A 20,489-nucleotide genomic window follows, 5' to 3' on the forward strand; every position below is an offset into this window, starting at 1 on the left:
CCCACCCGCCAAGCAGGTGGCCCGGTGTCAGCCTACAGCCCTCAGAGAATCGTCGTCATTGCCACCGGGCATAGCCATGTCCCAGGTACCTCAGCCAGATGCCCTGGGCATGGACTGGCCATGGACTCCAGGTAAGGGGCTGTACCCCCCCACCCGATCCTCAGTTTTCTCCTCTGTATAAGGGGACCAGTGCCACCCCTTCCTTGGGTCGTTAGAGGGATTACATCCTCAGTACAGCTATGAGGCTGGCCTGAGTTACAAGGACCGGGACATGCCCAGTCCTTGCCCTGAGTGCGGTATAGACAGGTTCCTTCACGCACCTACTCCATCCCTGCATGTGTCCCTTTTGTCACTGGGGACCTTTGCCCTGTCTCTGCAGCAGTGGGGAGAACAATAAAAGCCTTGCTGCCCATTCTCTCTCTGCCTCCTGTCCCAAAAGCCTTTGGCTTCAGGATGCATTTGGCTCCGTGTTTCATTGCCCAGCAGCTAGAAGACGGGAAAACTCATAAGGAAGGGGCGCACATGGTGCTTTTTAAAATTTTTTAATTCAAAAGAAAATAAGAAAACAAAAGCACTTCCCAGCGTGTGTCATGATGACACATCACAGGCATGTAAAGTACATATAAAAAGATCGTCTCAGGGGCACAGGCGGGGGGCCCCGTGCAGGGGGCCACAGCCCCCTTTTTTGAGGCCTTGTTTTCTCTGATGTGCACCTCTCCCAGGCCATTAAAAAAGAAAGCACTCATGCACCCTTGTTTCTCTTGGAAGAGCCAGCCACTTCCGGCTCACTGGTCCATGACGCGCACGCAGGAAGCTGGGCTTTACACGATCTTGCAGGCGGACACAGGGCTGGGGCGTGGGCAGGCGGCCCACCGTTCCTCCCCGCTGCCCCGTTCATGGGCTCTGGGGCAGAGGAAGCTGTGTCCCTCACGGAGGGAGAGGGGGCACACACCGTCCTTCAGGGGCTTGGGCGTCCCTCTTCGAGTGGCAGCAAAGGGAGTATCTACAGGTAAGCTGGGAGCCACGGAATAAGGACTTAGAGCAGGTCGAGATGAGCCCGGGGCTGGGGCTGAATTCTGACGGGCAGCCATCTCTCTTCCACCCCCGCCTCACAACTGGGCACTCTGGGGCACTCTGCTTGCCGTAAGCCGCTTCCACGCGGCCCTTCCCTAGCTGCTCCACCACTGGCCGCATCCCTGCCTCTGCGGCCCAGACTTCGGGGCCCATAGAGACCTGGACTCCAGCCACGGCGCTGCCACTTACTAGTGTGTGAGATCCTGGGAAATGTACTTAACTTCCTGGAGCCTCGGTTTCCTCATCTGCTCAACAAAGAGGTTCACTGGACCCTCACAGGGTGCCTGTAAATATGAGTGTGATTACGCCTTTAAAGAGCCTAAGACAGCACGTGGCACATAGACTCCACAGATGGTCCCGTGATTACTGTTACCAGGCTCCAGAGTTGGCGGGTGTGTGTGTGTGTGTGTGTGTGTGTGTGTGTGTACGTGAGATAAACAGAAGGTCCACACTGTGTTCTAGAAAATGGCCGAATTCCTGAGCTTTCTGTGTCTGTCCGGGCAGGTCAGAGGTCTTGGACAGCAATGATGGCACGGGAGGTCTCGACTGCTTTTCTTCTCCATGTGTCCAGCAGGTTCAGGGGCTGCTCTGTTCTAGACCTCGGTGCCCTCCCTGGGATAGAGGACACTGTTCGTGTTGATGCTGTTGTAGAAATGGGGACTGAACTGGTTGAGGACAGAGCCTCCGTAGCCGAGAGCATTGGCAGGCATGGGGTTGGCCCACTCGCCCCCGCCCCCGTGGCCGCTGAGGTTGGTGAGTGGGGTGTACGAGCTGAAGTTCAGCAAGTTCTGCCCCATCTTGTCCGTGGGCTCAGGGCTCAGTCCCGGTGTTGCCACAGGGCGGCTCGCCGGGCTCGACCCGCTCACGTAGGCGGTCATGGTGGAGAGGAAGCTGTTGAGGCAGGGGGTGCCCGGTGGGGGAGGGGAGGGTGGCTTCTCTGGGGAGCCGGTGGTCCCTGGTGAAGCACTGTCCAGGATGTCCTGGGCCTCTGCCGTCTTGGGGCTGCCCGCCAGGAGGCTGTTCTCTGTCTTCTCGGAGGCCAGGGATCCCGTGCTGGAGGAAACATCCGATTTTCTCTTCCTCTTCCTGCGGAAATTTCCATTATCGAACATCTTTTCACAGTTGGGGTCCAGGGTCCAGTAATTCCCTTTGCCTGGCACAAAAGGGGAAGGAGTAAGCTGAGAGGTGGACAAAATACTTTGCTCCTGTTTTTTGTTTTTGTTTTTGTTTTTTTTAAATTGCTGTCACCTAAAGGCCAAGCAAACCGTGCGGAAGACAGAAGAGAAGGCAGGGGCGGAGAGACAGAGGACTTGCACGCACTGGCCACACACCACGGGCCAGCATCTCTCTTCCACCCCCGCCTCACAACTGGGCACTCTGGGGACACAAAGGCGTCAGCCAGGAGAGCACTCACAGTGCGGCCTTCTGGAAGAAGTTCGGGTACTAGGGGAATGGAGAGGGAAGGCCTTCCTCCATGGCTGACATGAAAAACTCGGGAAACACTTTAGAGCTCCCTGAATGTTTTGGTCAGGGAGTCTGAGGATGGACTTGAGTCCTGGCTTTTCTCCTAACTGGCTGAGGGACTCTGGGCAAGCCTCAGTTTCCTGGTCTGAAAAGTGGACCTGTTATACCCCTCCCTTCTTCCTCAGGCTGATGCTGGATGTGTAGGGGGTGCCTGTCACCAGGAGGTGCCTTCTGGAGGGAGGGCCTGAGCTGGGCCTGTGGGTGAGGCCAGTCATGGAACTGGACACTCACCCTCCCTGGGGGGCCCCTAGCCCTGTGCCTGCTAGCCTCCTAGCAGCCGGAGGTGGGGCTCTGAGCCATGCCCTGGCTTCCCATGGGGGCACAAGAACAGACTTTAATTCTGGGAAATGCATATCTGAGTATTTAATATATTCTGAATGTCCCTGCATTATAGAAATTCATCATTAAAAAGGAAGAGTTGGTAGTCTTTGGTGTTAGAGAGACCTCCATTCAGATTTGGGCTCCAGGGCTTTCCCTCCACTCTGGGTGACCTTGGGCAGGCTGCTTCCTTGCTGAGTGTCACTCTCCTCATCTGGACAATGGGTTCCGCCATAGCCCCCGGCAGGGGTGGGCTAAGAGTATGCAACTGAGCAGGCAGCACAATGTGGCTCTTCCTGCGTGTCTCACCAAGTCAGATCTCTCCCCAGGGGTCTGAGTGCACTTGGGCTTTGCCACATCCAAATCCTCCAGGGGACTTCCTATGAGCTGGGTGCCCGGGACTCAGAGTGATCACAATTACTGTGGACTCTTGGGCGTTTAAAGCAGGCACCCAAACCCTTGCATGCATTCTCTCATGAACCCCACCACAGGCCTGCAAAGGATCCACGGTTACCATCCCTGTTTTTCAGATGGGGAAACTGAGGCTCAGAGATCTAAAATGCCTAGAGTGGCTAACCGCTCAGTGGTGCAACCAGGATCAAAACCCTGCCTCCGGGGCTCTCCCAGGCTCCTTCACTGCTGACAACCCTCAGCCCCGTCTCAGGGGACACAGCCAGGTAAGAACTTTCTAGAATGGGGTCCTGGGGAGGAATGACAGGAGACTTCCTTGGGGGCATCAGAGGCTGGCTCCCCCGGCCCCACACTGCCCCGGCGGCCCCCTTACCTGGGTCGTCCTCATCACGGGGCACCTTCTTGAAGCAGTCATTGAGAGACAGGTTGTGGCGGATGGAGTTCTGCCAGCCGGCCTTGCTCTTGTTGTAGAAGGGGAAGTTGTCGGCCACGTACTGGTAGATCTGGCTGAGGGTGAGGCGCTTGTCGGGCGCCCCGTGGATGGCCATGGCAATGAGAGCCGAGTAGGAATAGGGGGGCCGCACCAGCTTCATCAGCTCCTCCTGCGACGGGATGGGCAGCCAGCCCAGGTCGCCGCCCCCCAGCCCAGACATACCGGGCAGCAGCTGCCTCTGCACACCGTAGGCCTGGGGCAGGAAGGGGCTGGCGTTGGTGCCCGGCAGGTAGGGCGGCGGAGTCATGGCCGGCCCATTGAGCCAGAGGTAGGGGTTGGGGGTGGCCCCGTACTCGCCACCCCCTTCAAAGGAGGGGGGGCGCTGAGGGCTGGGCACGCCCTGTGGGTAGAAGAAGTTCTCATGGTAAAGGCTCATCTCGGGGGGCTCCTGGCCGATGCTGGGGAACTGGGGGCTGCAGCGAGCTGGGGACGGTGCCTGGAGGTCGAAGGAGCTCATGCTGGGGTTGGGCTCGGCCGGAGCCACCTGTCTGGCACCTGCACCAGGGAGCTGTCCCTGACAGGTGCTCGGCTGGCCCAGCCTCCGACTTATACCCCTGCGGGCTTGGCCTGCGGGCCCCACCCAGGGGCGGCCACCTTCTGCGTGCCGGCCCCTCCTCCTACAGCCCTGCCAGACACCGGGAAAGGGCCTTGGGCCAGGGCCACTGTGTGTGCTCAGACTGGTGCTGTGGCTGGTGTCCCCAGTGCCTAGGGCGCCTCTCTTGCCTCCCTCTCCCAGTTCCTGTTTCCCCCCTTTCTCTCCTGCCTTTCTCCTCACTTGGTTCCTCTTGTTTTCCTTTCATTGTGTCTCTCTTCCCCTTCTCCGTCACCCGCACTCTGGCCAGCCCCTCTGCATCTCAGTCTCTTTCCTGCCTTCTCGCTATCACAGGTTCTTTCCCTGTTCTTCCTCCCCCCTTCCGTGCTTCTTTTCTAAGCACTGCTCTGGCCACCTCTCTGTCCCTCCCCCCTCCCTTCTCTCTCTCTTCTGTCTCTTGCTACTCTGTTCCTTCATGATCACCTCCTGTCTGTCTCGGCCTCTCTCTCACTCCCTTTCACTCCTGTCTCTCATTTCCTCTGTATCTCTCTCTCTCCCCTGTCCCATCCTAACCCCCCATTCTCAGCCCCCCTCACCCAGACCGGATGTGGACTTCATCAGAAGCCACATCTTTGGGTCTTCTGAAGAGCAGACACACTTTCCGGAGGTTCCAGGAAAGAACCTGGCCCTGGAGAATCAGAAGAGCAGAGAGGAACCTTGCCTACGGCCAGATTTCCAGTCGTTTGATTATAGGTACCCTCCGCGTACAGACATGCAGACACACACACACACACACACACACACACCCTGAAGGCACACTGATGAGGGCCATGGACAAGGGCTGGGGATTCTCCCGGAGGAGCAGCAGGGAGATAGCAATAGAAGGAAGAGAGTGTGATTGGGCTTCAGGGAAAAGTGAGAAGGAACTTACCTATGCGAGGTTCTTTCTGGCGGCAGGGGTCACGCAGGCCCCCAGGCCCCTCTCTGATCAAAGTCCTTTCATGTTTCAGCTTATAGGGGCCCCACAGAGCTGAGGCAGGAGGAGAGCCCTGGACTCCTCACCTTGCCATTCCCCTCACACCATCTCTGCCTCAGGCTCTAGAAGCCGGAGCGGCAGCTGCTCCTCTGCTCTGAGCTTACAGCCAGTACCCCCCTCTCTGGGCTCCATTCTCCAGAAGCTTGGAGATGACTTACTCTTCACCCCGGCAGGCCCTGGGCCTAGGGGCAAGGACAGTGGGCAGCTGTCCCTGAGCAGGCTTTAGTAGTGGCCTGACTACGTCTCTCCCTCAGATCAGACTGGAAGAAAGCTGCAGCTGGCTTCTGGGGCCACCACCTCCCTCCTACCCTCCTGCCTCTACTTCACTCTCCCCATTCAACTGCCCCTCACTCAAGTGTCCAGGCCCCATGGACCCTTGAGGTGGAAGAAGGAGGTCGCTCCCTGTGCCAGCCGGAGGGGCTGCCTTCCAGGGAGCGCCCCCAACCCTCGCCAGGCTGCCCGCTCTCCTCTACAGCCGCATCAGGAGACAGGCCACGGGAAACCCAGGTGCCATGGGATGCGTCTCCCTTGCAGTGTAAGGGTGACCAGAGGATGAGTTTAGGAAACCGAGTGGGAGGGACCCTCCGGACCCTCCCAGGTCCTGAGAAACCACTTGTCCCCCACCAGGGAGCAGGGAATGAAATGATCCCAAAGGGCCCGACTGCCCAGGGGAGGCACAGGGTAAGTGCACTATGTACTTTCTTTCAGAAGAGTAAAGCCACAGAGGCCCCATCTTTGTTTAAAGTGTCTCTGCCAGGCCTGGTTTGCTGAAGGCTGGGCCATGACTTTTGAAGAGGCAGGCCCCTTAGAGACCCCCCATGTAGACCCAAGGCCTGGCAATGAACCTGGGGCCCCCACTTCTGATCATTCGTCCTGTAGAATTAAACGGAGCTATAAACTCTCTTCAGGGTATTCGCCACAGCATTGTGTAGAACTATAACAAACTGTAACTAGCCTGAATGTCCAACAGGAGGGGATCGGTCAAATAAATTGGGTATCATCCCAGGGAAGAAATACTTGGTAGCTATGGAAAAATCGATTGTAGAATATTTAGTAATATGCAAAGATGTTCTGTTCTAATAGCAGTATTTAATGAAATGGACTGTAAAGTGCCATTTTATGGTAAAAATATATATTAATATGTGTATTTATAAATGTAAATACCAAACTGGGAATTATTATTGTTGGATGGAAATCAGAAGTGATTTTCATTATTGTTTTTCAGTTTCTGATTTAGATAGTAAACTCAAGCACACAGGTGACTTGCTTTGGGAGTCCAGTGTAGAGGCCAGCAAGGGGCTCTTTCGCGGACTCACAGCAGACATAGGCTCTGAGAGCAGGGGGACTTGGGTCTGAACCCCAGCTGAGAAGCTAACTGCAAATCTTAACAAGTGACTTAGTTAACCTCAGCTTGTCTTCTCAAGGGAAAATGGGAATGATCTGATCCCACGTGGTTGCTGTGAGCAGCCCGTCAGCTGATTGGCGTAACCATCGTAAGACATTGGTGCCTAGAATAGCACTCAGTGACTGTAAGTCGTTATATACTCTAGTCAACATACATTTGAGGTGTACAATTCCTCCTTCAGTTTGCACCCTTGTAGGCTAATTCCTCCCTTTTAGCAGCCTGTGGGCAGGGGCTGGGGGACAGGTGAGGTCACAAAGGAGGAACCGAGGGAGGGATGCTTGGGGCAGACCCCAGCTCCGCAGCCAGCCCCTGCCTTCTGCGGCTGATGATGAGCTCCCCTCCCGTCCCCTTTCCTGAAGCCGTGCAGCCGACCTCTGTGGCCTCCACCTCCTGAAGCCGTGCAGCCGACCTCTGTGGCCTCCACCTCCCTCCTACCCTTGTTTCTCCACTTCCTTCTCTTCATTCAACTGCCTCACACTTTCTCCAGACCCCATGGGTCCTGAGGGCATTTACTGTGCCAGCTGGAGGAGGCCGGAGGGAATCCCCAGGGAACCCCCCCCCCCCCCCCCACAACCACTGTCTGCTCCATGACTACGGCAGGAGACAGGCACTCCAATCAGGTGACAAGTTCACTCGCACCCAGGCTGGTCAGGAGCGTTTCCCCCAAACTCCTCATCTACCCTTTCCCTATTGCCAGGGTCCCCTCCCTTAGAGGCGGTTTTTAAAGGAAGCTCACTTGAGTCTCCCTGTCGCGCCTGGGCCCTGGCATGTCTTAGGAGGCCTGGCCCCCCTGCAGCCTCTAGCCCCGAGTCTGGTGGCTGCAGCTCACAGCCTCTTGTGCCCTCCCACACCCGGTCAGTGTCAGGCCTGACCCTCCTCTGGAGTAGGGTACGTGCCCAACGGTCAGTTGTATGCATTGCCGGGTCCAGAAGCTCAAGGCAGCTCAAGGCCTGCAGAAAGGGTGAATGTGCACAGGCCCCGTAGACAGTGGCTGGCCAGGGCCTCCCCACCTCTGGCCTTGACTTTCAGGGCGTGGAGGAGTGTGGGAGGAAACAGGCTGTCTTTTGGGCTTCCTTTCTTGCACACCAGAGCTGCATCTCGGAATATGTTGGGGCCTGCCATGGGACCAGCTTCTCTGTCCCAGGTATGGGCTTTTAGGAAGTCTGGTTCAGGTGTCAGCCAGGCTAACTGATCTTGGGGCTCTCTACGCTCTCTGCTCTTTGGCTTCTGGTGGCGCTTGAAGCCAGAGAAACAAAGTTAAACACCGCCCTCTGGTGGCCATATATTTAAAAGCAGGGAGCGGAGTACAGGGATTCATTGACCTTTAAGAGCCTGTGGCCAAGGATTTCTGAGCCCCTTTAAGGGGCAAGGTCCCAAACTGAACAGCAGCTTCAAGGAGGAATTGTGCCCCTTTGGGGGGGTGGGAACCACTTTTATTTCACTGCAATGGAAATAGTGGGAACTGGATTGTCAATGGGGCAAAATGTCTTAAAAGTCAGCCAAGCAGCAGTTGGACGAGTTGGAATGAGAGTCCAACAGCTCTGGTCATGTTTTCTGAGTGTCTTGCCATGGCCTCATCTCCCAGCCTCTGCTTGCTTGGAAAAAGAGGGTAACAGGCTTACCTCCCTCAGAAGGCTCTTGCCAGGATTGCCCGAGACAGTACAGGAAAGACCTCTGATACAGTGCTTGGGGGTAATCAATCCTTCACTTGTTCAGCAAAAACTGATCATCTCCACAGTAGCATTTCTGGGGCATGCAGGACTCTGTCGCAGCCGCACAGCACTGAGGTTCCCACTCCTGATTTGCCATCTTGGTGCAGTGCCTATAGTTGGATTTACTTAATAATTTTTAAATTGGCTCTCAGGCTTCCCCCCACCCCCTTCCTTTCTTTGTTTCTTTGTTTCTTTCTACTTAATGGATTTACTTATTTATTTATTTATTTATTTATTACAGCTTTATTTATTTATTTAACAGAGACAGAAAGTGAGCACAAGCAGGGGGAGCAGGAGAGGGAGATGCAGACTCCCCGCTGAGCAGAGAGCCCGATGTGGAGCTGGATCCCAGGACCCCAGGATCACAACCAGAGCCGAAAGCAGACGCTTAACCAGTGGAGCCATCCAGGCGCCCTAATGAATTTAGTTTAAAGATAAATTCCACATGACTTCTGGAAATGAATCACTGGTAATCAGTATCACTTGCCATAAATACGGTGAGAAAAAGTAATCTCTGTTCAGAGCCAACACGTGCAGGGCACAGCCCAAATTCATTCCTGTGTTCTCATTCAGTCCCTACTCGAATCATCCCCACTTTACAGATGAGCGATCTGAGGTAGCACAGGCCTGAGCCGGCTCACTCTTGGTGAGAAGGTGAGGTGAGCAAGCATTAGGGAAGGGAGAAAATGCTGCTTGGGGAAGGCAAAAGGATCAGAAGAGAATTGGAAAGGGAGAGAATTTTCTCATTGTGAGTGTGGTAGGCAGACTAATGACCTCCCCATCATAAGATGTCAGTGCAGATCCACAGAATCTGCAAACGTGTCCTCTTTCAAAATAAAGGGGACTTCGCAGAAGTGATCAAGTTGAAGAGCACGGGGAGTGATAAGCCTGCACTGCCCGGGTGGGCCCAGCATAGTCCCAGCTGCCCTTGCAAGAGGGAGCCAGAGGGAGATGTGATAGCAGAAGAGGAGGTATGATGAGGAAGCAGGGAGGGAGCAAGGTGGCCAGGAGCCAAGGAAGGCCACATGCCTTTCTGCTTATAGAGGTTGGAAGAGGCAAGAAAAGACACCGTCCTCTGACGTCTCTTTGGGGAACCAGCCCTATCGTCACCCTGATTTTCATAAGACTGATTTTGGATTTCTGATCTCAGGAGCAGGAAGAGAGTAAATGTGTTTTATTTTAAGCCAGTAGGTTTGTGATAATTTGTTACACCAGCAGCAGGAAACCAATAGAGTTGGATTCCATGCTAGGTGAAGCTGTGACCCTGTCCACTGATGATCCCCCTCCAGTGCCACCAGTGGCCTTTGTCCTGCACCCAAAGAACAAGGAGCTCCTCTACTCCCTCACCCCTTCCCCTCTTCTCCCACTCCCCCATCTCTGGGTAAAGAATACAGACTGGGGGCAGTGGCTTTATGGGTTTGGTCACTTGTTCATTTCATTCTGGGACTACTGTGGACTGAGGTGGCCCCTGTGGCCCTCAGTTTCCTCATGTGCAAATGGAAGACCAAAGCTGTGGTTTTCAAGGCCCTCAGAGGCATTCTCCTGGGCCCAGAGCCCCAGAGATTCTGACCTAGGAGGTGCAGATGAGGCCTGGCATCCCTGCTCCGATGATGCACACCCCGCTTAGAGAGGCGAGAGATCTGGGGAGCCAGCCCGGTCCCCGGAGTCAGCCCTCGGAAAGCTGCCGCTCATCAACCTGTTCCTTGGAGCCTGAAGCATCAAGTTCCTGCTTTACCACTTTCCAGCTGTGTGATCCTGGACAAATGCCTGTGCCTCTCTGGGCCTGTTTCCTCACTGTAAACTGGGACTAATGATAATCTATACTTCAGAGGGCAGTTGTGAAGTTTCAAAAATTACTAAGTGCAGATTGCCTGGTGGGCAGCCGGTTCTCTGCACCTTGCCTCTCCAATGGCTGGCATGGCACTCCAGACCCCGCACACACCTGGCCTCACCAGCCACTCCCGCCGCATCCTTGCCCCCTCGCTGTGCCCTTCCTCGGGTTGTGGCCACGTGAGCCTCTCGTGATCCCTCAGCTCCCTGCCTGCTCACGTTGTCTGGAATGCCCTTCCTCTCCACCGGAGAGCCCTGACTTACACTCCAAAACCAGCTCAGCGCCGCCTCCCCAGAGAAGCCTTCCTTCTGGTGTCCAGGCCCCGGATTCCTCCCCCTGGTTCCCCCCATACCTAGAACTGGGTCAACCTTCGCTATGATGACCAGTGTATCGCCTGACTTCACTATGCGATCTGCAGTCCCTGGAGGGCACGGGTGTGGTTTTGTTTTTGTATTTGTTTTTGTTTTTTGTTTTTTCAGGGCTTTGGATGATGTTCAGCATGAATTGGGCTCTATGCACATTTGTGAGCGAGTGGCAGAGGCTATGGGATGTCTTTTTGCGTTGGTTTGTTCTGTGGAAATTGGGGCCACGGCAGTGACTATCCCAGGGGTCTCCGTGAATCAGAAATGAGTTGAGACCTCTAAAGTGCCTGGACCAGTGACCACCTGGTCTCATCTCTGTTTACCAGGATATCGGTCACTGCTTACCCAGGGTCCCGCTGGGTGGGTTTTCAAGTGACCTGCCCCCAAGGCCATTTCTAAGATCGAGGAAGACCATTATCGATTCATTCATAAATGTGGTCACTTAACATTGAAAAGCCAGACAGCCACTTTTCCAGAAACCTAATACTTTGTAAAAGTTCATGGCTCAAACATTTTGTAATTCACATTAGATTTCTTAGAACATTCTATGCTAAATATTTATTTTTAATTTTTGACTATTTTTACAATCTGTGAATTTCGGGATTCTGCCGCAGAGACGGATTTTTCATATAATCTACTTCCTTCCCCTCAATTTCATCAAAAGCCATAAATAACTGAATATAATTCCCTTAAGAATTTTCTCACTGGAGTCACTGAGAGGTGAGTCCAAGAAAAACAATATGGTCAATTGTGTTTATTACTGTAAGAGTTTGGGCTATTGAAACTTAATATTAAAGAGTTATTTATTATATTATCTGGAGCTGGTTTTAATAGTTTCCCAAGATGATTCCTTAAAGGTTGAGCTAATGGTGGCCTGCAGAGAACGGAGTGGACATGGCAGAACTTTCTGGGTTTATTCCATGCTATTATTAGAAAGGGACATGCTACTTTCCACCCATGTGAATGCTAGCAATATTTAGAGCTCCAGGGGTCAGGACATGCTGGGACATCCCCTGAACATACACGACAAGCTGCTGTGTCTCACATTGCCTCCACTAAAGAGGAAGCATCGAAGTTGAGGATTCGTTTTGGATTTTTGGACATAAAAAGCTTGGGAACACTGCTTCATCATCAGGTGACTTTGGAGTCTGCCAGTTTGAGTGGAATCCAGAGCACAAGTACTCTGCAGCAGGTCCAGGCTGTGGTTCAGGCAGTTCTGTGTCCAGGACCATATGACCTGGTCATTCCGATGCTGCTGGAACCATCTTTGGTGGCCGGGGAGCCAAACGGAGTCCCTGACGAGGCCCTTTATGACCACCACAGCGCCCGCGTCCAGGACCTGAAGCACGGTGATGTTCTCCTAGCCGCTCTGTTCAAGAAATAGCTCCTAGAGGGCTACCGGGGCCTCGCGGGGGCGGAACACCTCCCCGGAGGAAACTGAGAGCCCAACCCGAGATGTCCACCGCCCTGTCATCAGTGTCTCAAGGCACAAGGTGGGTCAACATGGCAGAAAACCATCATGGGATCAGAATTCCAGGGTACCTACCTTACTTCACTGATGTCTCTCCTTCAACCCAGACCTGTGGTCCCGTGGAGGGGGTTCTATATGGGCAACTCACAGAGGACGGGACTAACACATTTTTTTACTGCCAGCAGGGGGTGCCCTCTCGTCGGTGCTAGCTGGAAATGGACTGGTGCTGTGTCAGGGCCCCAACCAGGGATGAGGGGAATCACCCAGGAGCAGAGCAGCAAGCAGGACACCTGGGTGACCTAGCTAATGGAGGGCGGTGTGAGCTGAGGTAGATGTTCACATACCCGGCAGGGGAGCATGGCTGGGCTAGTTGGTCAGAGGACCGAAAAGAATAATGCTGGAAGGTTGATTGCTGGGGTCTGGGGAATAGGTGCCTACACGGTCCAGCAGGCATAGATTCAAAGCTGGTAGATCCACATTTGAACACCCACTAGGAAGACCATTGGTCAGGGAGGTGACGATCAGGTGCATGGATGGCCAGCACTGTCCGTCAGCCTGGTTCCTCGGCCACCACTTGCTTGCCCGGTGGACCACAAAACCAGCAGGGATGGGACTGTCCCTGGGTCCAACAACATGGGATCTCTCGTGTTCAGGACAGTATAGTCGTTGCTAATGTTGAATGTCCAGACGGCCAGTGGCTGACTGACCCTGAGTCTGTGACGCGGCTCCATTCCTCGGGCCGGCACGGTGACTCCCCACCTGCCACTGCTTCCTACCCGCCTCCTCCTTTCTCACCGCTTTAGGATTGCATGGCCCACAAACACAGGTGATCAGTCTTGCCCGAGGATCTGTTTCCTTGCGAACTGGAGCTATGACAGGAAAGCAGAGGCCCCAAGTGTTCAGAAGGAACCGCAAACAGATGTGTTACTGGTTAGGATGTCTGGGGGCAGAGCCCAGCCTGATTTTAGATAGTGGGAAGGCCATTTGCTTTTCTCAGTTTCTCTACTACTTCCTGACAGAAGCCTGAAAGTCTGGAAGAAAGTAAAAAGGCTTCCACTCCCCATTTGGAGACAAGACCAAAAACGCCCCTCCCCTAGGGAGAGTAACCGCAGCGCCCCCGCTCACACTAGAGTGTGGATGGTAGGATCAGCTTTGTCTCCAAGGCAGAGGAAGGGACCGTGGGAAGCAAAGGGTCTCTGGGTGCCTAAACAGAAGGTGAGGGAGTGCCATGGAAGGGAGATTACCTACAAGGAAACCAGGGAGCCAGGCAGGGCTGATTCCAGATTGCGTCCTGCGGATCATAGCTGTGTGGGCTTGTAGGAGTCATTTACCTTTAAAATGGGAGGACTGGATGAAGTGATCTCTGTGGGTTCCTAAGAACTCTCCACCAGGAAAGAAAAAGATACAACAAGTGGCTCCTTCGTCCAAGCCCATGTACCCCATCCTCCCTCCTTGGGAGCTCCAAAGGCAACATATGGTAACAGCACTGGCTAGTTCTTGACAGACTTGGCTTATAATAAGGGAATGTCCAGGGGCACAAGGAGACCTGTGCTGGACATGGAGCCCCTACCCTCTTGTCCTGGGAGCCATCACTGGCATTGAGGGGGCGGCCTTCAAACCGGGCATGGAGCATACGGAGTCTGATGTTGAGCGGAGGTTAGAGCTAGAAAGGTTAGAAGTGGACACAGCTGGCTGTGCTCCTTACTGGCTGGCAGACAGGGGCACGCTGCCAACTCCCCAGCTCAGGGTTTTCACATCAGTGGAATTGGGATCCTCGTGACAGCCTCAGGGGATTGGTGTGAAGATGTGAGCGGAGGACGCATAGGGTAAGTGTCTGGTAAATGGAAGTTTTATTATTGTCGTCTGTTATGGTTATTACTGCTGACATCGACGTTACTGGCATGGAGCCACAACATCTGGAATTGTCCTGACAGAGCATCAGGTGGGCCATCAGCCTGATGACGGTCCTAATTGAAAGGAGATGTGACGCTCACACTCTGTTTAAATAAGAATCCGCCAAGCTCACGGTTGGCTCCACTTCTATGGGAAAAGGAGGCGTGCCCAAGACCCCTTCGGACTTCATAAAAACTCACAGATTCTGACAATTTTCAGGAAATGGAACTCATGGGGCCACACACTGTTGAGCAAGGAGAACAGAGTTATGAAATTTTTAGAGGTTAAAGCTGACTTTCCCAGGACGCAACAACAGTGCCCAAATCTGGGTGTTTTGTAAAACGCCTCGGTAAGAAATGACCTCGGCAGTTTCAAGACAAGGGATCAGGTCTGTTCTACAGCTGTGAGAGAAGGGGAGACTATTTTTCCATCTTGGTTGGGATTTTGTCCACTAGTTGTTGGAAGGGCAAACATTTCAAAGTTAAACATTGGGATCTCATAGTTTGGACTGAGAAACAGCAGGCCTGGGAAGCTTGCGCCTACCACTTGGAGAGGAAAAGGGCAGGACAGGATCAACAGATACAGGAAGGGACACTGGGCTCATGTCTACAAGGGAAGCATGGTGATGCCCAAGGGTGTGTGGCTTCTCGGCTTCTCGAGGGCCCTCACTTCTCTTCCAAACCTTCTGGAGCTGTCTCCTCACCTTAAAGAACCCAAGACTGACAAAATGCCAACCACCACCATCACAGGGCTTTTTGGACTGTTGAGGAAATTGGAAGCTGGCCCAGCAGCAACAACAGGTCTGGGGCTCGACAAGGGGGAATGGAGGCCACCAGGAAGAGCCTTGGGTGAACAAGGCTACAGGGACTGAGGCACCAAGGTGTCCAAGAGATAATACAGGGGCATGGTTAAAAGCCAAGCTTCCCATCTGGTTGCCCAGGTTTGAGTCCCAGCCTTTCCACTCACCAGGTGGATGATCTCAGGTCACTTCATGCCTCCGTATCTTCATCTGGGAAATAACCGTACCCACCTCTTCAATCTTGATATAGGAAGCTAATTCTTGTCATGTCTGTAGCACTGTGCTGGGGTCAGTCAAGCTCAATCAGCTTGAGCTCTTACCATCTTTCTCATCTTTCACTACCCATAGGGACCCCATCTCTAAGAAGCGAGTGTCCACCCCACATCTCTACATGACTCTAGCTCAGAGCCCCTTGTTGCCATGCACTTAACACCCACCTGGTACTGACTCTTTCCCAGCTGGAGTCCACCTTTCAGACAGAGTCCTTAGGCTCTGCCCAGGCCTCTCCCTGCACAGTTCCCTTGGGCTATGGAGGGAAGCCTTTGCTTCCATGATCTTTTCTCTGCCCATAAGAGCTCCTCCGCTTTCTTGGGCCTCATCTGAGAAGCCTGGGATTCCACCAAGAAAAGCTACCACTTCTGACCTGGTGACAAAATCCAAAGGCCGGATCACTTTTCCACTGTTTTCCTAACTCTTGGGCCTTTGGTTGCGTGGCTTTTCCATCCCTTTCCAGAAGGGGAGAAAGGTAGTATGAGGACCACCTGAGGACGGTTCTGGCAGGCTTTTTTGGCATCCTTACATACCAGCATTCGGGCCCTAAGGAACTTGAATCCTGGAGAACGCTCCTGGGGCTGGGGGGCCACGGACGAGGAGGGCAAATCTGGTGCCGCGACAGGCTGGAGCCAGGCCCCTCAACATGACGACAGGCCCTGCGTGGCCTGCCTTCCCACCCTCTCCAGGCTGCAGGGATGCTGCCGACAGAATTATGCAACAAGGCTGACGGGAGCCATGCACACCTGTTTATTGTCAGTAAGAAAACAGTAACACTTTGGAAAAGATCAATTAGGAAAAAGACTGGTTGGTTGTATTAAAAAATGGGAAACACAAAATAGTAACCAAAAATAAAATAAAAGAATATTTAAGAGGCTGCTCTGTTAGGTGCTAGGACTTAAAAAAATGAAACAAAAATACAGCTTCTTATATCTAAGAAACCGGGTTATAAAAAGACGCGCCGAGGATGTTGGGGAGAACGCGGCGGGAGAGAACGTTCTTGCTGGCTCCTTGTGCACACAGCCCCGAGTCCGGGCAGGGGCGTCTCCACCGGGCACTTGGATCACAAGGAGTGGGGGCCAAGATCAGCCCTTGTTCCTCTTAGGGAGAGCAACCGGAATGAGGTACCCCACTTTGAGGTCTCAGTGTCCCACCATGTCTCTTTTCCTCTGGAAAGTTCTCTCGCTGGCTCTCCTTGTGCAGCCCTGGTTAGCAGCAGCTCACAGGTCCGAGGATAGGATGTCAGGGATCTGTTTGCCTTCTTCAGCGGATTTGCTGGCCAGCTTTGTGGGAGAAGAAAATAAACACACACACACACACACACACACCCAGGATGGGATTCTCATGAGCACCAAAGCAGGGCTTCCCCGTCTCAGCTGCAAGGCTCCCTGCCCAAAGCCTCGTGAGTGCAGGATAGCATGACCCTGACTTTGGATAGAGAGGGAGCACCCCACCGCGGTTCGAGCACAGCCTCTGCGGCCCTGTGCACTGTGGAAACCTGGGCCAGTCGCTCCCTAACTCTGTGAGCCCCATCAGCTCCTCCCGGGGTCATGGCAGGTCACATGGGACAAGGTCTGGAAGGTGCTCAGCATGGTGCCTGACTCCCTGCACGCTCACGGTAAACCTGGGATTATTATAGTCGCCAGGCGCTGGTTTGTATTATCTCGAGGATCAGAAGTGTCGACGGGACTTTTTTTTTTTTTATCTTGACTAAAGACCAACAAGTAACAATGGGAGACGGGCCATGAAAAGTCAGGGCTTGGAAACTAACTTTTAATTAGTAGGAATCTGTAATATAAGTTGAATAGGAAAGCTTTTCCAAAAAAGAAAATTAAAAAGCCCTTTCAGCTTCCAAAGATAGCCAGCTGCTGTGGCTCTGACAGGCACACCGAAGGGCAACTTGGGCAAAGGACGGTGACTGGTCCTGAAGTCCCAGGAGCCCTGTGTCTCCCCTTGGCACGTTCTTGCAGCCCAGCTAGGGTCAGTCCTGCTCAGAGACCAGGGCCCAAGAGGAGAATTGCAGTGGGGGCATCTCCGGCTAGCATCCCAACCCCTGCGGGCCTGACCATGCCTCCCAGGGAGTGTGCAAATGTGCGTGCCTGTGCATGCACACTCATGCTTGCCTTTCCCCCACCCCCATTTTCTCCTCTCTCTCTGCGTTGCTTTCTTCCCATCCCCCTCCCACGTACACTTGTCTTTCCGCCCATCTGGGTCCTCACCATCGTCTTGAAGAACTGATTTACTTTCTTCCGTTTGAGCGTCTTCTTGTCGCCGTCTGAGAGAGGGAAGAAGGTCTGGCTGAGGCGGGGGGACGAGCTGGAGTCCTCTATCCCAGGCACGCCTGCCACGGAGAGCGTGAGGGCTGCAAGGACCGTGGGGAGAGGGAGTGAGTGGGTGGGCCGAGGAGAGGCGGTGCCCAAGGGACAGGAGGGTGACGTGGGGGAGGCAGGTGGGAGACTGGCTGGGGCACAGAGACAGAAGCCAGGGAGGGCACATCCCAGTGCCAGGCAGGAGGCAGGAGGGCATGGCTGCTGCCTTGAAGGGGACTCTTGAAGCTGCCCTCCCGGGGACGGCTGGCCAAACCCCGGGCAAGGGCCTGCTGCCTGGTCCCCATCAAAGTCTCATCGGGCCTTCTGAGCTAGAAACGTAGGGACCTGGGGGAAGGCCGCCTGGCTGCTGCGGCCCTGATATCCTTAGGGAAGGTGGCCTTTTGCCCCAAGGTGGGGAGTCGATGTGAGCTCACTCTTCCTTCACCTTTCTACACCAGGAGCCTGGATTTTTCATCTTCCCCAAGGCAGGGGCTGGTGGGGAGAACTGTTAGCTACAGCTCCCAGCTCAGAGATGTGTTACAAATTAGCTACCTCTTGATACCGTTTTGACCTTGAAAACACAGAGACAACAGTGCAGACTTCCAGGGTATTGTGGCGGTCTAAGGGGATGACAGGGACATGACTGTGTGTCTGGCCAGATGCCACAGTTCAGGGGCTATCGTGCCTGGTACGATGAGGCAGGGGTCAAGGGCACGGTTCCAGGGACAGAGCGCCTGGCCTACACTCAGCCTCTGCCCTTTCCTAGCTGGTGACGTGCAGGAGACTGACATTCCCAGTGCCTCCGTTTTATCATCCACACAATGGGGCTAATGACATCATCTACTTTGTAGCTATGTGTTGGGGTAAAAATCAATGATGAAAATTCAGTACGAGGTCTGGTGGTAGGCGGCACTCAAAAGATGGCAGGTGCCTTTGCTGAGATCTGCCTGCTGAGCTCCACAAGGGAGCTGCTGGTCTGTCCTGCTCCCCCACCCCACCCCCGTCCTCTGTGTGGAGACAGCGGCCCACCAGACACAGCGATCCAGCGTGTGCCCTTCCCCGTTAGGGCTGCAGCATCCCCCTCTGTGATGTGGGAATGGCCATCCGTGTGCTGCTGCCCTCCTCACTGGACAGTGAAGGAGTGGTGGCGGAAATAGGTAACATCTATGAATCAAACACTCTACAGCTAGAAGATGTGGTGGCAATTTCTGCAATTCCAGAAGAGGGTTGCAGGTCAAAAAAGGAAACAGAGGGCTTCTGGCCAGTGGGGAGGCCAGGCTAATGGAGAATGCAGGGCTGCCTGGTGTGACAAGTGGATTCCTAGCGACTCCTAAGGACCAGAGGAACCACAGGTCTCCAGCCCAGCCCCAGGTGGGGCTTACAGGTCAGCTTCCCCTACAGAACGGGGGGGCAGGGTGGTGAGAGCTCAGAGAGCAGGGAGCTTCTGAGCAGAGCCTCTTGCCCCCAAGATGCCCGGCCCCTTTGCTTTATGGCTATTTACCCACCCACTCTCCACCCCCCAGGACGGTGGCCCTGTTATTCCTCTACCTTCCAGTGCTGCCGGTGGCAGGGAGCATACCTGGGATGGTGGGCATGGACTGACTGGCAAAACTCATCTGAGAGAGGATGGATGCCCTGGGGGGAATGGCCGCATGCTCCGAGAGGTTGGTGTCACTCATGAACTCGTGCTTCCTGGAAAGCTGAAGAAATACACCACACACATGCAGACACACACACACACAGACACACACACACACCACAGAGGCTTAGCATTAGGCAGCTCCTGGCCTTGCAAAATCAGTGATAATGGCTTGGCAAGGCTACTGTGTATCTAGTTTTAAGTTGACTTACTCTGTTTTCTAACATTCCATGCCAGCCTGCCATGTACAGTTGCACAGGTTGCATATTATATTACTCTAAGAGTTGGGAGACATTCATTTTAGACAATCATGTGAATGATAACCTAGAATTATAAACATTGGGACTTATTTCCACTTTTGTGCCCTGGCAAGAGTAGCCTCCGAGGTCTACTAGGAATTATGTGCAGAATCTTTTCTTTACTGGAAGGCATCTTAGCAGGACCCTTGCCCTTTCATCTGGCACCCCTCCCTTGACAGTATAGTTAATCCCTCTCCCCTTCCAAGCCTCTAAGAATGCCTTCAACAACTTCTCTTTCAAGGGATACTAAGATTTGAACCCAATGACACCAAGTTTCACTATTAAATAGTTATTAGTTATAGGACAAAAACTCTCAAGGTCAGGGCAGTGAGAGTCCATCTCTGCATCTGTAGCTGGGTTCCTGGTTCACTGGAGGAGCCCAGCAGGGTCTGAGATGTCAGAGGTTGGAATGGTCCTTGGGTGAGGAAGACAGGGCAGAGATGTAGAAACAGCAGCCCAATACTGGGTGGACTACCTCCCTCCGTCTGGGGGCCCCAGGCAGCTTCTCGCATTTGCCACGTGGTGGGAAAGGCATGTGCAGGCTGGAGTCTTAACAGCTGGGGTTCAAACCCTGGCTCCGTAACGTCAGGCTGGGTAGACACCTGCAGCACTTTGCCTCCCTGCTCCCCAGACACTCCTTCTGCATCACCTGCCTTGCTGCAAGCACGAGGCTTGAATGGGACCCTGTCTGGGGGCCCTGGATAACATGTGAGCAGCAGAGTTGCACTAAATCTGTTAGAGGCAGCCTGCGGGGACCTGCTCACCCGCTTCAGGTCCGACTCGGCTGCAGCCTTCTCATCTGCAAACACCACGCTGCTCCTCTTGGCCCTCTTCTTGGACCGCCGTAGCTTGACTTCCGGCAGAGTGCTCCCCACGGAGATCATCTCCACCGGCTCCGCTTTTGGAGTCTTCGGAGTTGCTAATTCCAGGTCAAAGCTGAAGGGCAAAGGGGCGGCAGTAGGAACTGCAGTTAGAGCTTCATGGGGGACCCAGGCTGGCTGAGTTTTCCCTACAGGGGTCAGCGGCAGATTCGCTAACCTGGCAGAGTTCGGGGAGCTGCTTGCTTAATTTGCAAGCATTCAAAATACAGAGTAAAATGAAATTGGGGGAT

General features: G+C 53.9%; 2 protein-coding genes and 1 long non-coding RNA gene across 5 annotated transcripts in view; 1 reads left to right on the forward strand and 2 right to left on the reverse strand.

Annotated features, from left to right (window-relative positions):
* The first annotated feature begins 805 nt into the window (after positions 1-805).
* LOC116586726 lies at positions 806-8,804 on the forward strand. The gene is made up of 3 exons (XR_004284123.1): positions 806-1,009; positions 3,447-3,593; positions 8,768-8,804. It is a non-coding gene; the product is annotated as an uncharacterized LOC116586726 (long non-coding RNA).
* FOXI1 (forkhead box I1) lies at positions 1,132-4,325 on the reverse strand. The gene is made up of 2 exons (XM_032337058.1): positions 3,701-4,325; positions 1,132-2,227 (listed from the first exon to the last, which is right to left on the reverse strand). The coding sequence occupies exons 1-2, from the start codon at positions 4,275-4,277 to the stop codon at positions 1,668-1,670; spliced, it is 1,137 nt and encodes a 378-aa protein (XP_032192949.1). The 5' UTR covers positions 4,278-4,325; the 3' UTR covers positions 1,132-1,667.
* A 7,138-nt stretch (positions 8,805-15,942) lies between the features above and the next one.
* The window catches only part of DOCK2 (dedicator of cytokinesis 2), a 409,502-nt gene continuing 404,955 nt past the window's right edge, over positions 15,943-20,489 (reverse strand). For 2 of the 3 annotated variants that reach the window (XM_032337047.1, XM_032337048.1), the window contains 4 exons: positions 20,143-20,314; positions 19,020-19,140; positions 17,351-17,493; positions 15,943-16,414 (listed from right to left, as the gene is read on the reverse strand). In XM_032337047.1, coding sequence (XP_032192938.1) covers positions 16,352-16,414; positions 17,351-17,493; positions 19,020-19,140; positions 20,143-20,314 — 499 coding nt within the window. In that variant the 3' untranslated portion in view covers positions 15,943-16,351. Of the gene's footprint in view, positions 16,415-17,350; positions 17,494-19,019; positions 19,141-20,142; positions 20,315-20,489 lie in introns of those variants that run through there. The other variant, XM_032337049.1, reaches the window with a different exon arrangement.

The sequence above is a fragment of the Mustela erminea genome, chromosome 3 (genome assembly GCF_009829155.1).
Source record: "Mustela erminea isolate mMusErm1 chromosome 3, mMusErm1.Pri, whole genome shotgun sequence".
NCBI classification, from domain to species: domain Eukaryota; kingdom Metazoa; phylum Chordata; class Mammalia; order Carnivora; family Mustelidae; genus Mustela; species Mustela erminea.